General features: G+C 44.1%; 1 protein-coding gene across 4 annotated transcripts; it reads left to right on the top strand.

Moving 5' to 3' along the window:
• The first annotated feature begins 430 nt into the window (after nucleotides 1–430).
• On the top strand, nucleotides 431–12387 carry CLEC5A (C-type lectin domain containing 5A). Of its 4 annotated transcripts, none has more exons than XM_037138592.2 (6): nucleotides 431–574; nucleotides 1077–1175; nucleotides 5646–5705; nucleotides 6249–6385; nucleotides 9512–9615; nucleotides 10816–12387. In XM_037138592.2, exons 2-6 carry the CDS (start codon nucleotides 1097–1099, stop codon nucleotides 10928–10930), a joined length of 495 nt encoding a protein of 164 aa, XP_036994487.2. In that variant the 5' UTR covers nucleotides 431–574; nucleotides 1077–1096; the 3' UTR covers nucleotides 10931–12387. The 4 variants fall into 4 exon arrangements, with proteins under 4 accessions (XP_036994487.2, XP_036994478.2, XP_036994471.2 ...); XM_037138583.2 differs by having other exon boundaries at nucleotides 9509–9615; XM_037138576.2 differs by having other exon boundaries at nucleotides 5646–5750.
• Nucleotides 12388–13726: the final 1339 nt, after the last annotated feature.

Genomic DNA, 13726 nt, shown 5'->3' with positions numbered 1-13726 from the left:
TGGACTGGGTGAGGGACTGGGGCCAGAAGGGACTGAGCAAAGCTGTATGACAGGCAGTGAGTCTACAGAATGGGGCACATGAGGACTTGCTCACTAATATTTGTGATTTCAGATTTGCAAAAAGGTGGCAAAGAGAGTAGAAATAATTTCCAGATACGGTTCATGCAGGTTCCCTATTTGTTTAAGAGTTTACTACATTTCCTTCCCACTGTATTTCAATGGCATTCAGATACAGAGAAAGGATTAATCTGCATTGAGGTATTTTGTCTTCCACATTCTCCTAAAAATGGTCCTCTGTATTGGAACTGCTCTGGCAGGAACCTTCCTCTTGCAAAAGCTGTCAGTTCCCTTCCCCTCTTTGCCCCACCCTCTCTCTTTGCCAAGAACACTGAACAGGAAGAAGGGTTCTCCTGGGGATGCTGCCAAGACAGACAGACTGTGAAGAAGGAAGGACATTGCCTGAGCAGAAGGAATGTATTCTCAGGAAAAGGGACCTCTGCCCACTGTGCCAGGAATAACACCACCGGGAAGATCCCTACCTGCCAACAAGCTCAGCCTCCCAGGAGGGGAACACGTAAGTCCACCGGTCTGTTCTCTGCACAGATGGTTGGCTCTTCCCCAGCATCAAGACCTTCAAAGACACCCATCCTATCTGTCAGCTCCCAGCACAGTCCTTAAGACTAAGGCTTCTGACAGCTGAAGTCAGTGTGGCCAAGACAACTAAGGAAGGTGCTAAGGAACAGGAATCATTTCAAGGCTAAGGGTTTTCAAAGTCCAGGAAAGGATTTACTTTATTAGACAGAACTTAGTAGCCACAGAAGGGGACAGGGCTGAGGCCCAGAGCTAAAGGATGGGTGAAGGAGAGATGCCATGCCAAGTTCCAAGGCTCCCAACCAGCACAAATCCTACCCATCTTCGGGGCCTGTGTTGTATCTCCTCCTGGCACCTGTCGATGTCACGCCTGTCTCCCAAGTCTCCTTCCCAAGGGTGCCTGAGGAAGATGCTGGCAGGTATCCTGGTGGAAAGAGTTCTCGTCCCCAGACACTGATCGTGGCACTGTGCTCCAATCCCCATAGGCCTCCTCAGCTCCTTCATCATGAACTGGCACATGACCATCTCTGTGCTCATCGTGGTGGCGCTTAAAGTTGCCGGAATGACCTTATTTCTGCTTTATTGTGAGTATTTGAGCAACCTCTTACTCCAGCTCCATGCTGTCTTGTTCTTTGTTCTTTTCTCTGAAGGTGAGATGAAGTGCCCAAGTCCTTCCACCTGTGAGCAATGGACATGACCCTTCTCACTTCTCCAAGTGACAAGGGGCCAGGTTCCTTGGTCTACCTTAGACATGCAGAACCTCCCCCCCCCCCCACACACACACAGAGCTTTTGCCCTGGAGTACGAGTTGGCTAATCTGAGCTGAAATACTCAGCCGTGCTTGTTGTTGTTGCTAAAATGTGAAAATTCAGCCACCGTTCATCCTGATGATAGGCTGTACTAAAAGCAGTAATCTAAGATAAAGGATTTCACAGAGGCAGAAATTTTCTTCTGTGTGCATAGAAGCTTATTCGTCCAAAGCTTAGAAAGAAAAGCCTCATATTGAGGGATTTTGCTGTGATTGCAGCAGGTAGAATCTTCTCCAGGAGGGAAAATAAATGAGGGAGGGAATGTGGTTAGAAGGCATGGTAAGAGCTGGCTTCCTGATGGCCCAGCCTGAAGGTGCCATTCCTGTCACAGCAAAGAGCAGGACGAAAATACAATTAGGAATGAATAAACATAGCCACAGAAATATGTACATATGTTTACCTACCTCAGAGTCAAAAAGTTCAAAATTTTCCATGAGTAGTCAGTGCCTAGCAGCCCTTATGGGGGATGTTTGTTATACTCACCCTGCAGATGGGCCTGAGCCAACAGCTGGGGTTTTTTGCAGCCCCATGGATTTTTGGTGAAAGTAATGACAGCTTCAGCCCCACAAGGAGCTATGGAACAAGTAACGTGCGGACAACAATCTCCTCTCTACCAGGTTCTTAGGTGCTGGATTCCTAAAGACCTCACTCGAGGACTTTTCCCAAGGATTTATTTGTCAGGAAGTGTTCATAAAAATATCCTAATTTATAAGATATATAAGCTCTAGGGATGCCCATCTAAGGTACAGCAACCTGAGAACCTTGCTGACTACAGTTAACAATACTGTATTCGATGCCTGGAAGTTGCTAAAAGAGTAGATCTTAAATGTTCTTACTACCGTGAAAAGGGGGCAACTATTTGAAGTGATGAAGGTGTTCACTTATCTCATTGTGGTAATAAATTTTGCAATGCATACATGCATCAAATTATCACACTGTATGCCTGAAATTTACACAATGTTCTATGTCAGTTATAGTTCTACGAAACTGAAAAATAAAATAAAATAAGTGCAGCACACCCAGAAAACAATCTTCTAATTCGTTCCCTTCCTTTTATACTTGGGAATCCTAGACTAGACTGAGTGAAATGTCCGATCCTCCATTTCCCTCCTGGGCATGAGGAGGATTTGGATGGAATCACTGCAATGTAATGGGAAAGCTCTTAATAAACTCCAACACGTTGTGCCCCTAAAGGAATTATTACAGGACTTCCACCAAGATGGAGGCATAGGTGGAAACACCTTGCCTCCCCGCACAACCAAATTTAAAAACAATAAAGTTTTAACAACAATAAACGCAACCACACAGAAAATCGACAATACGGAGTCAGAAAACAACGAAATGCTCAGCTAAACCTGTAAGAGGGGTGAAGCCAGCAGCGGAGCAGGTTGGCCAAAAAGATCCCCAACCGGGGTGGTGTGCAAGCAGCGGAAGGCAAGGATCCCAGGTGCGGGCTAGCTACAGGCGGACACAGGGAAGAGGCATGGCTGGCTATCTGCGGTCAGTTGAGCATTTGCGTGCAGATAAACCAGTGAAGAGCTGAGCATTGAGACTGCAAGGCGCAGGGCTGTGGGTTTGCACATTTCCGCTCAGATAAACAGGTGGAGGCGAGCGGTGGGACGGACTGGGCAAGCAGAGAGGACCGCCATTGCTCCCTCTCTGACCCCGCCCCCACACATAGAGTCACAAACCAGCGACCTGGGTAGCCCCACCCTGGTAAACAACTAAGGCTCCACTCCTCATACATAACAGGCACAAACAGATAAAAACATGGCTCAAGAACAACTCAGAGCCCCAGAACCCGTAAATCTAAGTGATGAAGAAATAGCTAAACTTTCAGATGCACAGTTCAAAACACTGGTGATCAGGATGCTCACAGAACTGGTTGATTTTAGTCACAAATTAGAGGAACATATGAAAGCTAAACTAATCAAAATGAATAGTAATGCACAGGAAACCAATAGTAATGGAAAGGAGACTGGGACTCAAATCAAGGGAGTAGACCAGAAGGAAGGGAAAAATGACCAAACAGAAAAGAATAAAGAAAAAAGAATTCAAGAAAATGAGGAGAGGCTTAGGAACCTCCAGGACATCTTTAAACGTTCCAACATCAGAATTATAGGGGTACCAAAAGGGGAAGAGGAACAGCCACCAGTGGAAAACTTATTTGAACAAATAATAAAAGAGAACGTCCCCATTCTGGCAAAGGAAATAGACTTCTAGGAAATCCAGGAAGCTCAGAGAGTCCCAAAGAAGGTGGACCCAAGAAGGAACACACCAAGGCACATCATCATTACATTAGCCAAGATTAAAATGAAGGAGAGAATCCTAGAAGCAGCAAGAGATAAGGGGACTGTCACCTACAAAGGAGTTCCCATCACACTGTCAGCAGATTTCTCAAAAGAGACCTTACAGGCAAGAAGGGGCTGGAAAGAGGTATTCCAAGTCATGAAAACCAAAGACCTACAACCAAGATTGCTCTACCCAGCAAAGTTTTCATTTAGAATAGAAGGACAGATAAAGTGCTTCTCAGATAAGATCAAATTCAAGGAGTTCATCATCACCAAGCCCTTATTATATGAAATGTTAAAGAGACTTACCTGAGAAAAAGAAGATAAAATAGATGAACAGTGAAAGGACAGCAAACTCACAGTTATCAACAACCACACCTAAAACAAAAGCAAATTAAGAAGACAGCTGGATCAGGAGTGAACCATAGAAATGAAGATCACATGGAGGATTAGCAACAGGGGAGTGGGAGAAGGAGAAGGGGGGAGAAGGTACAGAAAATAAGTAGCATAATTGGTAGGTAGAAAATAGATAGGGGGAGGGTAAGAATAGTAGGGGAAATACAGAATCTAAAGAACTCGAGACACGTGTTCATGAACTAAAGGGGGGGGAATGGTGGGGAGGGTTGTGCAGGGTGGAGGAGAACTGGGGGGAAATAGAACAAATGTAATGGCATAATCAATGAGAAAAAAAAAGGAATTATTACAAAGAAGCCCATTCCCCTGGGGGAAAAATGTATTCAGCATCTCCGTGTGTGCCGAGCACTAGAGCAGACAAGCCATAGAAGAAGAATAACAACAGGGGACACTGGTTGACTATAAAGTACAGGGTGCGATGGCAGAGCTTTGGGGGTGAGGAGATGGGAGGCACAGCTCTTCCCACTAAACCCACCTCCTCCTGAACCTTTCCCGAGGATCTCCTCAATTCCTCTGAAGACACTTCCTACTATGTACATCTTTAGGAGAAGGATAATCTCTTGTTTGTCTTTGTACCAACCGTGGCTCTCAGTGGCCTGAGCTATGTGGCAGAGATGCTCATGAAGTATTTATGGAGTGGTGTTCAGTTTCTGGTGAAAACCAGGTTATCCCACACCTATCACAAAGAGCCTCTGAACTGGAGACTGAGATAAAAGGAGAGTACAAACTTGTCTGTTTTATTAATATAATTGTAAGCAGCTAATGTGGTATCTGGGTGAACTAAAGGCATCTTCCACCATAATTAGGCCACTGAGGATGTGTTTGGTCACCCCCAGAGCCACTGCGCCTGCTTGCTCCAACAGCCAGCATCCGGGACAAATGAGGCCTCTTGGAATCTAAAGACTTCCTTATTTCTATTCAAAGAAATATTTCACTCCTTTCTGCCCATAGGAATGTTCACCTGCCTTCTTGTCTGCCAATGGCCAGCCCCTGATCTTGAATCTTGTTCTAGTTAGCCATAGTCCTTATTGCTGAGCACTGCTCAGAGAAGGGCCTGAAAGAAGGGCCAAGATGATGCATTTTCATACAGGGTTCGAGGCACCAGGCCTGGGGAGAGCAGCGAAGATGCTGTGTGGTGCCTGCAGGGGAAGTGGCCCAAATAGCCCTTTGGGGAAAATACTGTCAGAGGTGGACAGGAGAAGGGAGGGAGAGATTTCCTTCTGATACTAAATTCATCCATTCCTCTTCCTTTCTCCTGTTCTTTCTCTCAGCATTTTACACCTATTGCCACACCTAAATACAAACAAACAATAAGACATGAACTAGAATTTGGGGTGTGGGGCATGACAAATAATGGTAGTAGTTAGATGGAAGTTTCCAAGGAAGAAAATCTCTGAAAAATTCTAGCACAGAGTGGCCGAGAGCCTCCTGTCACCTCCACTGTCCAGAGACAATAGTCACAGGGACTGAACAGCTGATGTCTGATGTCTGTGTGTTGCATTCATCACATGCCTACCTTCAGGTTTTCTTCTCATTTCAGTCCCACAGATTTTTGGGAACAGTAACATCAGCTTCACTCCCACAGAGAGCTCTGGAGCAGGTAAAGAGCAGAGTTACTACCTCCTCTCCACCCCCAGGTTCTCAGGTACTGACTTTTTTTTTAATCCTCTCCCAAGGATATGTTCTTACTGATTTTAGAGAGACAGGGAAAGGAGGGGATAAAACGGAGAAGGGGAAGGGTAGGGAGAGGGGGAGAGAGAGAGAAACATCAATTAGTTGCCCCCCCCATATGTGCCCTGATCGGGGATGGAACCCACAACCTTTTGGTGTATGGGACGACCCTCCAACCAACTGAGTCACCTGGTCCCAGCTCATGTCCAGAGTTCTTAAAAACTTTTTCCAATGCCCCCTTTCTCATGAAACATTTTTGCTCAAAGGGATGGAAAAAGACCTTCTAATTCATTCCCTTCATGTTATAGACAGGGAAATTGAGACTCAACTAGATAAAACTTGTTCCTAGGTTGAGGCTGATTTGCATGAACATAATCATAAACAAACCCATGTCCCTGTGTCCTCTGACTCGGTTCCAGGGCTCACACCTTCGACCACTAATCTCATACTCTCTTCCCTTAAATTTCCTTAGTCTGCCCCAGGAGGTGGGATTTTCATCAAGGAAGATGTTTTTTCTTGTCCACGTCTGAAATGTCCTGGGATGAAAGTAGGGCCATTTGTGAAGAAGAAGGATCGACTTTGGCCATTGTCAACACACCAGAGAAACTGGTGAGAGTACTAGGGGGCACATAAAGCAGCCTACCTATTGCCAGCGTCAGGGGCAGGAGGTGGTAGCAACCTGACTGGCGGAGCAGGGGCACACTGGGGGTGAAGGGTGGAGAGGTGGCTGGCTGGGAGCTCGAGCTCCTTGTCCTCAACAGGGAGATGGGAGACCCTTCTCGGTAGCTCTGAGATGTGCTCCTCGAACTACTTGAGCTCATGAAACCCACCCTCTGTGGTTTCTCCCGGGGGGGCACAAGAACAGACTAGTATCCTGGGAATGGACCAGAATACTTGAAGTGCAAGGAATGGCCAAATGAGCTAATGTGTATAAAAGTTGTTTAAGAATTATGGAAGACCTGCAAAGATATGAGCTGTTAATTAATGTATCATCACAGTTTGCCTCGTAATATGGAAGCTGCAAATTAACAAAATGAGTGATATAAGAAACACAAAGAATTAGGTCATAGAATTGGAATTTCAGTTTCCAATTACGATGAAAATAGCTAACACTATGCAAAAATATTTGTTTTATTATCTCCTTTATTGTCAGAACAATTCTGAGGAGATATTATTATCCATAATTTATATATGAGAAAACTAGGGCACAGAGGAATATTTTGACCAAGGTCATACACCTACCAAGTGTATGGACTTGAGAGCTCTCTAACTCCAAAACCTACACTCTATTCAATTTTAGACCATAATACATTTTAGTTTATAATAGCCTCTCCTGCAAATCCTAGGCATTCGTAGACAGTTAGACACTGTGCTGCATACAGTAATCTTGCTTCCCTCCCCTTTGTCCCTTCACCCTTTTTAGAATTTCTATGAGGATCTTCTGTGAATCTTGGATGTAGCCATCCAACAAACAGTGATAGATCTTCTAAGGCTAAGGACCCCTGTGGGAAGAAAAAATACTTTATGGTAGAACACCAGGAGCAAAAGAGTGGGGAGAAAAAAGAAGAGAAGCAAGGAATGGGACAGAAAGTTGATAGCCTCTTTTCTTCTACTCAACCCTTAAGTCTTGGTGCATCTCAAGCATCATCCTTGGCATTTTCTACCACTCATACTCCATGCTAAGCCAAGAAAAAGCTCCACACCAGTGGTTCGTTGAGGATTCTCACATCTGTATCTGCAGCCCAGCCTCTTCTGGCTAGCTGAAGACCAGACCAGACAGTACATCAAATTGCCCTTTGATGTTTCAGAAGCACCACAAACTCACCATATTCCAACTGAGTCCACTAAACTCTACCCACCTGCCCCTCTTATTACATTCCAAACACTGGTGAGTAATCCTGCCACCCAAGATCAAGTGCTGACAGTTTGCTGGGACCGGACCTTTTCTCTTCACTCTTAAATTAGTCACTAAACAAATCCTTTCCTATCCATCCCTATAGAAAATAATTCACTTCTCATCTAGATTTCTTCAAAATTCTTCTAACTCCTCACTTTGCCTCTAGTTTTGACCCTTCTTACCTACCCTCCATGGAACTGATCTAATAAAATCTCTATGGCTCCAAACTGCCTGTGCAGCAGGCATTTGCCATGGAGGGTCCAGCTTCCCTAGCAGGACACACAGCCCAGCCTCTCAAGGTCTGTGTCCCACGCCATCTCCCTCCTACCTTTTCACTAACCACACCAAACATTTAGCAGTTCCTCAAATGCTCCAGGCTGCTCTGCAGTCTACCTGTGATCAGATGCTCCCTCTTCCAGAAAGTCAAACCTTGACCCACGCCCTTGCCTAGCATTTGCCTAATAGACAGCTATCTGCCAAAATTCATCTCAAGCATCACCTCTTCTAGAGTCTTTCTGGAAACCCCCAAATTCACGCAGAATCAATCACTTCCTCTTTCTGCCTGTGCCCAACTTAGCATGTATTTCCTGGGGCACCACACTGTGTAGGTTGACTCATCCACCTTCTCTTAATATAGCTCTGCATCTTCAACATATTGGCATGACTGAGGTCTTAGAACTGGAAGTGAAATCTATGCACCTCTTCCCAGAAACATTATATGAGCCTGATATTTTGAATACAATTCTAACAGCTTCATAGATCCCCTAGAAAGCTTGCCAAGCAAAAGAGTTAAGAGCCCTTGTGTTAGGCCACAGGTCAGCACATTTTTTTCTTAAAGAGTCAGATAGCATATATTTTATGCCTGTCAGGTCATAAGGTCTCCGTCACACTACTTAATGCTGCTGCCATTGTACCTCAAAAGCAGCCATTAAACAATATTTTTTTAAAGTGGGCCTGGCTATGTTTTAACAAAGCCTTATTTATGAAAATGGGCTAGAGTCTGGATTTAGCCTGCCAACCGCTGTTTTAGATAATAATTTCTATAGGAGAAACAAACTTGTTTCCATATCCCCAGCCTCATACAATGTCTGGCACATAATAGACACTGAAATGTTTGTTAAATGAGTAAATTTGGTCATTGGTTTTTAAAAATAATAAAAGTGGATATTTCCAGGAAGGAGAACATTGGGAAAGGCGGGACTAAGGCAGAGAACAGCCCAGTGGACTTGGATGTCCACTGAGTATGTAAAGAGTATAGAAGAGGCCAGGAGTTCCCAGCCTGCTGGCTGGGAGATACGTTATTCTTTAATTTAATATAGAAACTAAGATGTCTTGGATTAGTGTCAAGTCAACAAATACTCAATAAGCACTGATTATTTCTCGTGGAATTATATGCTTTAGCAATACACTTTAAATCTGTTCTCTCTTGCCAAGTACTTGACAAATTCACTTGACCAAATCTCGTTTGGAATATAAAATTTCTGGCAATCAGTGAAACAATCCTATGCAGAGAGTGCCAAGACAGGGGATGTATATGAAATGACTTTGTTTTAGATGGTATAGAACCCTCCCCTGTCATTGCCCATCACTTGGGAATATGTTAGAATCTAAATCCTTGGTCCCCTACAGCAGACTTCACAGCCTGTTTTGACAAGGTCTCCAAGGGATCCCAATTCCCTGGGTAGACTGGGAATTACTTCTCTGGGGTTTATGTTGGCTGCCAGCAGTAGCCGGTCCCAGAGTCCCCTGCCAGTCTTCCTTGATCCCGGAATCGGATATAATCATGGGCCCCCTGACACAAGGGAAATGACAGCAAAGAACCTTCTGTTTTCTAGAAGTTTCTCCAGAACATAACTGGAGCTGAGAAGTATTTTATTGGCTTACAATACCAGCAAGCAGAGAAAAGGTGGCGTTGGATCAACAACTCCATTTTCAACGGCAAGTATGTAAACATTTCACATTTTCCTAGGGATCTTTGTTTGGCTCAAGAGTCTAGACCTGAGATTCGGTGGGTTTGTCCTGGATGACACGAAGGCTGGGACCTACATCTTTCCTCTCCATCTTTCCTTGTTCTCTTCCTCTCCTTTCTTCCAACCCATCTATTCCCAGAGACACATTTTTCTGTAAATGCTTTACTATTGTGGAACATATCAAACATTTCTAAGTAGAGCGAAGAATATTCCTGTAACAAATTATTTTATGTTTTCAATTTTTTTTAATCAGGATCCAAATATATCTCGTAAGTCTCTCATGCTATAGCTCATAAGTCTTTTTTAACCCACAGATAACATTTTATTACTAGGTTCTTACAAGTTCCCCAGATGTGACTTCTTTATCTAAAAGAAAGGAAATCATAAACAATTTGCCTGCACCTTATATCTATGAATGTTAACTCCCAAGAGCTATCTCCCATCTGCCCTGACATGGACAGAGCACTGGTGGACAACATGACACTGCAGTGTACGTCAGGAGAGGTTGAGTCAGACAGAAAGCAAGTCAGCCCTCCAGCCTGTAAGTGGGCATCCTGCAGAGGAGAGGAAATGCATATTCACTGTCCACTATGTGCCAGGCCCTTTACACATGTCATTTCTGTAGTATTAACAGTGATGCTGTAGAGAAAGCTTTTATTAATCCTCATTTAATAGGCAGTTGACTGGAGGATGAGAGACTTAAAAATGTGTCAAATGTCACCAAGCTGAGAATGGGTGGAGCCACAATTTGATGCCATATCCATTTGATTCTCAAACTCTTGACCTTTCCATGAAACCAGACTCTTTCCAGTCAAACTGGAAGGGACTAAATGATAGAAAAAGAGGTGGGAGACGTCCAACCAAGTGTTTCCTAAAGCTGCCTGCTGCCCAGAAAGGAAAGAGAAATCTCTTCCTCCCCCTGTCAGGCCTCCCGCTGTGCTCACAGTACCTTCAGTACAAGAATATTATTTCTGGGGGGAAATGGGACAGATGACCCATGAGATGTTTCTGACCAAACACAGAGTGAATTAATCCAAGGCTGTGAGTCCAGAAAAGCTCACAGGAGAGTTCACATGAAAGTTAGAGATGAACTTGGGACCTAAGAGAACTGAAATCAGGAAAAAACAGGGCTAGCATGATGGGTTGTAACCACACGATCTTTTCCCCTTTAGTGTCACCAATCAGCTTCCAAGTTTCAACTGTGTGACCATGGGCCTAACAAAGACATTTGATGCTGCATTGTGTGACACCCAACACCGGTGGATCTGTGACAAGCCCACCAAATGACTGTTCTCTGTGGTCTCTGACAAGAACAAGAAATACACCTATGAGGACAGCAGAAGAAAATACCAAACATCAAATTACTGTGCTGTCTCCCACAGGTTATGGGCAGAGCTTCCTAATGAATCCTCAGAGTGGACGCACAGGCCCTTCCACAAATTAACTTGCATAGACACAGCTGAGGTGCACTCCCGACTCTGACCCAGCAATTCCTCAAGATCCCATTTCCTGGGACAGTCACACCTGTGATTCTTTTTGGACCCGAACGGGTCATTGAGTCAAAGCCCCCTTCATCCATCTGTAAACTGGAACAGGTCCTGGACTGTTGGTGGGGGGAATGGGCTTCTGAACTCCACCTTGGGGGATTGGAGACCAGCCATATCCAGGGAAGAGGGTCGGTTTTATAGGGGCACCTCAGGTGGTATTAAGTCGGGTGTGTTTCTATAGAACTGAGCATCTCTGATGAGTCAACAGTGTTTCTCCTGCTACCTCTGTGACCTCATCTGTTCCCAAGAGGCCCCTGTCCCATGACCCCAGCCCACCCTAGGTGGGACAGCACAGGCCCTCCTCAGCCTGAATTGAGGCCAGAGCTGGGGAAGGGCTCCTAGAGCCAGGCTTGGAGCAGAGAAAGCACTGTTCCAGGGGAGAAGAAGGGGTCCAGGCAGGCAGGAATCTGCTAGGAAACTCCTTTTAAGACAACCAGTGGCCAAGATGACTGAATTCCTGTTCTCTAGCAAAGTCCTAAGAGAGATTCAAGCTAAAAACCTTCTTGGTCTTGACCTGAATGTTCACTTTAACAGATTATATTTGATTATATCTGATTATAACATATTCTATTTGTTATATCCTATTTGATCCTATTTCTTGTGTATATTTTAAGAAACTGGGATCATCTCTTAGGCCTTAGTGATCACATATTCCTCCTTGCAGTTCCGTAGAGACTCGGCTATCGGGGACAGCCTACTGATCCAAAGACACCACGGCCATGCACTGGTTGGCATCACCCTGGCCCTGGACAGGTCCAGCTGATCAAGAAGTAGAAAAAGTGGAGGGATAGGCCCTGGCTGGTGTAGCTCAGTGGATTGAGTGTGGGTCTTCAAACAAAGGGTCACCGGTTCAATTCCCAGTCAGAGCATATGGCTAGGTTGCAGGCCAGTGGTATGCAAGATGGGGGGCATGCAAGATGCAACCACACATTGATGTTTCTTTCCCTCTCTTTCTCCTTCCCTTCCCCTCTCTCTAAAAATAAATAAATTAAATCTTTAAAACAGAAAAAGGGGAGGGATGCTCAAGAAAACATTGGATAGAGGCAAGGAGTGGGCATTTGGGGAAAAGGGACACCAGGGACAAATGGAAATCATATGGGAAAAAAACAATGAGTTCACTTGGCAAGACAGGAAGGAAGGCAAGAAAGAGGCAGAAGAGTTGTAGGGCATCCTCTCTCTTCTCCATACTCGAAAGATGACTTTCGAGTCATCTTTGGCTACACACCCTCCTCAGTGCATGGCATGAAGAAAAGAGATGCCGTGGGTTTTCAGTGACAAGAAGTAAATCATAGGAGAGACTTACAAAATTAACGGAGATTATAGTCGCCTAAGTAAAATGCTTACCATTTATTTACATCAAATGACAAAGTGTCATAATGGTTCTGTCATTAGATGGGTGTTGAATTAAAGTGTCAGTTTTATTTTTATTACACCACTAAGTTCTGTTCCTGTATTTCTATGCTTCATGATTTTTTATTAATTAGCATGCCACTTATTCATAATTTTAAAACATGAGATGATGCATTGGGTATTAGGATTTGCTTGAAGGAGATTGCCAGAAATAATTCAAGTTTGGGGTAGAGCGGACATTGGAATTATATCAGTAATCTGATGGTATTAGCAAAGAAGAGTGTCACAGCTAGGGAAGGGAAGAGGAGCTGAGTTTGTGGTAAAAAAAAAAAAAAAAGAATAAGCAGAATTCTAACCAAAGGTAATCCCCAGAATTCAGACTACAGAGAAGAAAAAACAACCATTCTGCTTTGAAAAGGCAGAACTGTGGTTGCCACACTTCCTATTCTATGACAGAGTAAATTGCAGACTTTCAGAGTCTGGAAATGTAGACACCCAGTGATTTTTCCAGGTGACAGACAGCTCAAATTTTCCCCAAGATGAACAAGTGTTCTGCACAGTTCTGAAAGGGGCCTCGTGGGCTGGACTGGGGTGCGGGTAGGGAGTACAAAGGAAATGTGAGGACCAGAAGTTTATTACTGAGGGACAGGGGTGGCCAGATAATTTGAAGAATAGATCAATGTCACTTCATAGGGTAGCAGTGGGGTGGTTTTTAAAAAAAAGCAATGGAAATCTAATACACCATTGGATTAGATTTCTGATTTTGTGTCCAATATGCAATGTGAATCTGCAATTCCTTATCCTTCCTGTGCCTTAATTTCCTTACTGTTTTAACAGACAAGTAATGCCCTTCATACAAAATGCTTGTGTCATTTAAAATGCTTAAATGATCCCCACCATGGACCTCAATGGCAATAACAACAGGGGAAGCCCTTCATGGAAGATTTGTGGCTGAGATCTTTCTCTTAGAAGTGGCTCTTCGATTTGCTTTTTCACTCTCTTGATGGTGTCCTTTGATGCACAAAAGGTTTTACTTTTGATAAAGTCCAATTTACCTATTTTTTCCTTTTGTTTCCCATGTTTTTGGTGTCATATCCATTAAATCATTGCCAAATACAGTGTCATGAAGCAGTTCCCCTATGATCTCCTCTGAGAATTTTATAGTTTTACCTCTTATATCTAGATC

Source organism: Artibeus jamaicensis, unplaced genomic scaffold (assembly GCF_021234435.1).
Source record: "Artibeus jamaicensis isolate MK-2021 breed Jamaican fruit bat unplaced genomic scaffold, CSHL_Jam_final scaffold_2172, whole genome shotgun sequence".
NCBI classification, from domain to species: Eukaryota; Metazoa; Chordata; class Mammalia; order Chiroptera; family Phyllostomidae; genus Artibeus; species Artibeus jamaicensis.
Note: the sequence above shows the minus strand (reverse complement) of the source record. Positions and strands in the feature narration are given on the sequence as shown.